At 37.8% G+C, this 7,371-nt stretch overlaps 1 protein-coding gene across 2 annotated transcripts; it reads right to left on the bottom strand.

Annotated features, from left to right (window-relative positions):
• Positions 1-341: 341 nt before the first annotated feature.
• LOC133634844 (uncharacterized) lies at positions 342-6,529 on the bottom strand. 2 transcript variants are annotated; one of them, XM_062027482.1, is made up of 2 exons: positions 6,265-6,529; positions 342-2,734 (listed from the first exon to the last, which is right to left on the bottom strand). In XM_062027482.1, exons 1-2 carry the CDS (start codon positions 6,479-6,481, stop codon positions 1,728-1,730), a joined length of 1,224 nt encoding a protein of 407 aa, XP_061883466.1. In that variant the 5' UTR covers positions 6,482-6,529; the 3' UTR covers positions 342-1,727. The 2 variants fall into 2 exon arrangements, with proteins under 2 accessions (XP_061883466.1, XP_061883467.1); XM_062027483.1 differs by lacking the exon at positions 6,265-6,529 and adding an exon at positions 3,595-3,638.
• Between the last annotated feature and the right edge of the window lie 842 nt (positions 6,530-7,371).

Genomic DNA, 7,371 nt, shown 5'->3' with positions numbered 1-7,371 from the left:
AATAACTATATCCATCCACCCATTTATACCGCTTGTTAATATAGATATATATATTGTTTATCTATTAATTTTTTTAAACCTTTATTTATAATATTCAACATTTACAACATTAACATACAAGCAAATAAATAATACTAATCAAAACAAGTACAGAAACAGTACAAAACAGCGCCAGGGGGTTGTAAACTCCATAAATCAATTAAAGAAAAATGCAATATATATATATATATATATATATATATATATATATATATATATATATATATATATATATATATATATATATATATATATATATATATATATATATATATATATATATAACAAAGTGAAAAGCCAGTTCTGTAAATAATACAAATTTGGAGCACAGCATCATAGTTTTCAAAGCTTTTTGGTTGTTAAGAGGTAGAAAGCGTTTTAAAGTAAAGTTCTAATTCTTTTTTAAAGGCACAACAACAGGTCGGTTATTGAGAAACTTACTTTTATAAATATACAATTTAGCCAATAGTATAATGAGTTTGCACAGGTAAAAATCGCGATTTTTTAGTTGTACAATAGCGTGCAGCAAATGACGTCACGTTATGCGTCTTCTTTGCTTGCTTACTGGTGTGCCGCACGGGGACTCAACAGCGCCACTCGCTGGCTGAAAATAAAACATTTCAATACAATAGCAACAACTTTATTGCTTTATCTTCCCTAATACCCGTTTTTTTTTAACTTTGTTTTAAATAATCACAAATTGGTGTAAAAAAAAGGTGCAAAATTGAATAACAAAATGAAATAATAAAATGTTACACTATTTTGTTTCCCTGTTGTGATGTAGATTTTTAAAAACTGAACAATTCAACGTGTAGATACTATAAAATAAAAAAAAACATAAAAATAGAAAAATATTATGTTTTTTCAAATTAAGTAAAGTAAGAGACAACATAAAAATATAAAAAACAATTCAAAAATATATATATATAAAAACAATGGGTTCTTCGTCTAATAAAGACAATAATTTGAGGGCTTTTCTATCGTTTACCATCTTCCAGGATTTAATTCAAAACTTGAAATCATTGTGATTTATAAAAAGCGTGTGGCTAATCTATAGACATTTTTTGGCTAACGAGTGAACTACGGAATGGATTAAGCAAAGAAATCAAACAATGTTCATTGCTCTACTCTGTAAAGTCTGACAGTTCCTCCTGACCAGTCCAACAACTCAGTCCACATAATCCTACACCAGCTATCTTTCTGGTTTCTTCGTCTACATAGGATGACAGCCAGGACTTTCCTTTAGTGAACGCAGGCACTTTTAAAAAAAACAAATCCACAATAGGCTTGTTCAGAACTCCACTTTCTCCAGTCATTTCCCTGTCACCGACGCCACCTCCCCAGATTTGAGAAACAAATCTAACAAGTCCTCGGAGCATGAGACCAATTCAAAACTTGGCAGTGTTGAGGTTCTTGTAGTTGGACCAGGTCTGTGCACGAGCAGGCAAGTATGAAAGTCTTTCAACGAAGACCTCAAAGCGGCCAAATCAATTGAACTATTGTCAGTTTCCCTTGGATCTGGTTTGGGGACCTTGGGCAATTGAGCTCTGAGCAAGTCTCCTTCAGGCCACTCGATCAAGAATTGAAGTTCCCTTTAGAGAACGCAGGGATTTTTAAAGTTGCACAGTAAGAAACAAATCCACGGTCAGCTGACACAACAAACTTTTTCAGAACTCCACTTTCTCCAGTCATTTCCCTGTCACCGACGCCACCTCCCCAGATTCTAGAAATGAATCGAACAAGTCCTCGGAGCATGAGACCAATTCAAAACTTGGCATGGTTGAGGTTCTTGTAGTTTGACCAGGTCTGTGCGCGAGCAGGCAAGTTTGAAGGTCTTTCAACGAAGATCTCAAAGCGGCCAAATCAATTGAACTATTGTCGGTTTCCCCTGGATCTATTTCGGGGACCTTGGGCATTGGATGTCTGAGCAAGTCTCCTTCAGGCCATTCGATCAAGAACTGAAGTCGCTCATGTAACACAGACAGCACCTTGTTACAAATCCGGGAAGCTGTGGGTTGTGAAATCTGGAATCTGTACGCCAGATCTAAAATTGGCAAGTTGAGTCGTAGTCTCATCAACACTAAAAGCAGCTGTTGAAATTTGTCCAGAGAAGACATGGGACTGACAGAAATGTAGGGCTCACACAAGCTGAACAGTTGCATCAAAGCAGGGAAGTTGGGAAAGCCCGTGTAGAACTTAGTTTTGGCATCGCTTTTTTCAAATCCCTCCTTAGTCAAAGCTGTTTCCAGTACCTTGGCCCGCAGCCCGTAGAGCTCAGAGTTCAAGCTTATCAGCTCATCCTCCATGCGGGTAATATAGTCTGCCTTCAAGTCCGTCTGGGAGGCTATTTCACGGGTCTCGACAGGAGTCGGACTTTGGTTAACTTCCTCTGAATCTGGTTCTGAAGTCTCCATCTCTTCGGCAAAGTCCGTCTGACAGGCTATTTCGTGTGCCTTGACATCAGTTGAACCATCGTCCGTTTCCCCCGGTTCTGGTTCCGGAGTCTCCATTTTCATCCTCAACACTTTGTGGAAGTCGAGCAGGGCCTCGGCGCCCTCGATGAGTTTACGTTTCTCTTGCTGTGTCTTGCCTCTTCCGTCTCGCGTTTTGGGCTTCTCCTTGACCGTGTCGTGACCCATCTTCACCGTCGGAGCCCAGTCCACGTCTTGATCGTCGTAGAGATTACCAGGTTGCCCTGACAAGAATCGACAAAAGTGGGGAGTTAGGTCAGGGTATTGTTGAACATACAGGAAACATTACAATCACAGACATGCAACACAATAGAGCAGGTCAAAAGTGTGCAAACAAAAGTGGGACCCGCAGGCCAAATTTGGCCCCTTGTGTCATTTTGTTTGGCCCGCCAAAATGGTGGCTACCAAACGTAGTACATATTCACACTGACCTCTTTCTAGCTGCACAATCATTGACAGCATGTGTGCAAGGCTACACTGTAAAAAAGTGAGTAGGTTTTATTCTGGACTTCTAGAGTGTTTGATTATCACATCACTCTAAATCAGGGGTGGGCAAATAATTTTCACTGGGGGCCGCATAAGCAACCCGAGCACTGCTGGAGGGCCACACGACAATATTTCATTTAAATTTTGCTCAATATTATTTTTGATATACCGTAAGATAAATAATAATGATGATAATAATAATTATTGATAATAATAATAATTTAATTTAACCAAACTTAACTTTATACAAAAGCAGATTGCTTTTGATGGTCACTTTATCCTGCATTATCCAACATTTTTCCCCATCAGATTTGGACAACCATCTGTTGTTAAAAATAGTTTTTAATCATATTTATTTTATATTGTTTTTCATATTGGTTTTATATGTAATTGTTTTTTCTTTTTATTCAGTCATTGGTGGAGCTAAGGATAATATTTGAATATTGTTTTTAATATTGTTGTGCAGCACTTTGGAAACATTTTGTTGTTTAAATGTGCTGTATAAATAAAGTGGATTGGATTGTCACACCTGCCAGCTTGTCCCATTTCAGTCCTAATATGTCCAAACACGCATTTACCTCTGTGAACAAGTCATTACCTGTGGTTGTCTCTTTAATTGACTGCATGGCTGCCAGCTCCATCCGTGATTTGAAAGTCTGCAGTTATCGTCTCATCACTTGTCTCTATGCACCTTCACTCACAGGTTCCCCCCGGACATATGGCATAAATAACACATTTCAAAATAAAAGCAGCACAGTTGTATTGCGCGCACGACATAGATGTTTTTTAACTTTATTTTGTAATTTGTTATTGCGCCGTTCAATTCACTCACAATCGCACACGCGCATACGTCCACACGGAAGTAATACAAATAACGCTTTTCAAAACAAAAGCAGCACCGTTGTATTGCACACTCGACATAGATACTTTTTGAAATGTATTTTGTAATTTATGATTGGCCTCACGCGGGCCGGACAGGGATGCGCAAAGGGCCGGATGCGGCCCGCGGGCCGTACAATGCCCAGGTCTGTTGTACATGGTAATTGGTATATATTGTATATGTGTTATAGACATAATATAATGTATCTGTATATATAATATACTGTACACTGCCAATATTATCGGCCGATAAATGCTTTAAAATGTAATATCGGAAATTATCGGTATCGTTTTTTTAATTATCGGTATAGGTTTTGTTTTTTTTATTAAATCAACATAAAAAACACAAGATACACTTACAATTAGTGCACCAACCCAAAAAAACTCCCTCCCCCATTTACACTCATTCACACAAAAGGGTTGTTTCTTTCTTTAATAATATTTCTGGTTCCTACATTATATATCAATACAGTCTGCAAGGGATACAGTCCGTAAGCACACATGATTGTGCGTGCTGCTGGTCCACTAATAGTACTAACCTTTAACAGTTAATTTGACTCATTTTCATTAATTACTAGTTTCTATGTAACTGTTTTTATATTGTTTTACTTTCTTTTTTATTCAAAAAATTGTTTTTAATTTATTCATCTTATTTTATTGTATTAATTTAAAAAAAAAAAAAAGGACATTATCTTCACCATACCTGGTTGTCCAAATTAGGCATAATAATGTGTTAATTCCACGACTGTATATATCGGTAGGGGTTGATATCGGTATCGGTAATTAAAGAGTTGGACAATATCGGAATATCGGCAAAACGGCATTATCAGACATCCCTACATATTATGTATATATTCGTATATATGTTAGATTTTTTTATCGCTATATTAGTCTATTTCAGGGATCGGCAACCCAGAATGTTGAAAGAGCCACATTGGACCAAAAATACAAAAACAAATCTGTCTGGAGCCGCAACAAATTAGAAGCCATATTACATACAGATAGTGTGTCATGAGATATACATTGAATTGAGATGACTTAAAGGAAACTAAATGAGCTCAAATATAGCTACAAATGAGGCATAATGATGCAATATGTACATATAGCTAGCCTAAATAGCATGTTAGCATAGATTAGCTTGCAGTCATGCTGTGACCAAATATGTTTGATTAGCACTCCACACAAGTCAATAACATCAGCAAAACTCACCTTTGTGTATTCACGCACAACGTTAAAAGTTTGGTGGACAAAATGAGACAGAAAAAGAAGTGGCATAAAAACACGTCCTAGAAAGTCGGAGAAAGTTATACATGTAAACAAACTAAAGGTGAGTTCAAGGACCGCCAAAATTAGTAGGACAAAACGGCGCTCGCCAAATACTCGAATCAGTGAAGCATGTTTATTACAAACACTGTGATTTATAACAATTAGGGAGGTTTGTGTCATGTTTGTCCTCCAACAGAAACCATATTAAAACAAAACATTTCCCCCCCCCCCTCATCTTTTTTCATTTTTCATGCATTTTTGAAAAAGCTTTAGAGAGCCACTAGGGCGGCGCTAAAGAGCCGCATGCGGCTCTGGAGCCGCGGGTTGCCGACCTCTTGTCTATTTATACCTGCATTGTCCTTTCCATCCTTACACTTTCCATCATTGTAACTGAGCTACTGTGTTGAATAATTTCCCTTGTGGATCATTAAAGTTTGTCTAAGTCTAAGTTACTTTTCACAGTAAAGCATTACTTTTTGGTGTAAGTAACTCAGTTACTTTTGAAATAAAGTAACTAGTAACTGTAACTAGTTACTGGTATTCAGTAACTAACCCAACACAGAATATAATACTTAGCGTTCAGAAGAGAAAAAAAAAAGACATCACGTGATTTATCTTCTTCGCTTTCCAATGAGCCGCACGGGGGCTCAACAGCGCCACTCGCTGGCCGCAAATAAAACCGTTCGCTACATTAGCGACATATGTATTGTTTTGACTTCCCTAATACCGTACACGTTTATTTTTACTCTTTTCTGAAGCAAACTCAAGACCCCAGGGGGAATATTAGGCCCGCCACATCATTTTTGTGTTGTATTCAGTCGCGTGACTTTTGAACGGAAGTGAAGGAAAATGGCGGGTCGCCAAACCAACATGGCTACCGTAGCGAGATATTACCACTACAACCAGCAAAATATCAACATATATAATGGCATGTATCAATATACTTTATCGTAAGTCGTATTTGATGTTTGTCATGTTGTCACATGCATTCTGACACGTTTGTGTACAAGGAGGGGAGATAAGAAGTAGTAAAGTATCATTGACCCTGCCTTTCTGCTTTGTAAAAAAAAAAAATATATCAAAACTAAAAGGAGTAAAGTATATTAAAATATGTCAAACAAACCTTTCACGAAGTGGTCACTGCAGACGCGCGCGTTCTTCGACTCCGCTCCCTTGGACTGCAGTGCTATGTTCGACAGCCATTTTTCTCGTCGTCGTTTCCGAAAACCTTGCACTCTCCCGCCCTCCTTGGTGACCTCCCGGGGGACTCTGAAGAAACGTTTGTCCTTCTCGCGATTCGAACGGTTCGAACAACCGAAAACCACGCAAGCGTAGGGCATGTTTACTTGGCGAGGGGACCAATGGCGCTAGCTTGACCACCACGCATATTCATTGAGTCGGACGTGAGCCGGACGTGACGTCATATAAAACCACGCAATAGGCGCTGACGAGCCGCGCGGCCGCCATCTTGAACCGGTCGACATCGCCATCTAGTCTAGTGACAGGCGCAATGAAGTGACAGCAAATTTTAAATTCAACGATTTCTAAATACTAAACTGATTTTAATGTGATGTTTTTAAATGCAAACTTCACACATTCATACATCTACACCAGGGGTGTCCAAAGTGCGGTCCGCAATAAAAAAAATTACGGCCCCACGCATACTTGCCAACCTTGAGACCTCCAATATCGGGAGGTGTGGCTAAGGGCGTGGTTAAGAAGAGAGTATATTTACAGCTAGAATTCACCAAATCAAGTATTTTATATATATATATATATATATATATATATATATATATATATATATATATATATATATATATATATATATATATATATATATATATATATATATGTATATATATATATATATATATATATATGTATGAAATACTTGACTTTCAGTGAATTCTAGCTATATATATTTTTTATTTTATTTTTTTATTTTATTATACATATAAATAAAAGACATACTTGAATTTCAGTGTTCTGCAGGCTATCCAGTAGGTGGCAGTATTGTCCTGTTTAAGAGTGTCACAACATTGCTGTTTACGGCAGACGAACTGCTTTACGGTAGACTAAACGTGACTGCTGTTGTTGTGTGTTGTTACCGCGCTGGGAGGACGTTAATGAAACTGCCTAACAATAAACCCACATAAGAAACCAAGAACTCTCTCTCCTTGTTGTGCACTCTACTCTCTAAAAGCCGTAGATGTTATGACGTCATTGG

Source organism: Entelurus aequoreus, linkage group LG19 (genome assembly GCF_033978785.1).
Source record: "Entelurus aequoreus isolate RoL-2023_Sb linkage group LG19, RoL_Eaeq_v1.1, whole genome shotgun sequence".
NCBI lineage: Eukaryota > Metazoa > Chordata > Actinopteri > Syngnathiformes > Syngnathidae > Entelurus > Entelurus aequoreus.
Note: the sequence above shows the minus strand (reverse complement) of the source record. Positions and strands in the feature narration are given on the sequence as shown.

Coding starts and splice junctions, on each gene's coding strand:
- LOC133634844 (XM_062027482.1), bottom strand. CDS start 6,481: ATGCCCTACGCTTGCGTGGTTTTCGGTTGTTCGAACCGTTCGAATCGC. Junction 2,735..6,264: donor CAGTGACCACTTCGTGAAAG/GTTTGTTTGACA, acceptor GATTCTTGTCAG/GGCAACCTGGTAATCTCTAC.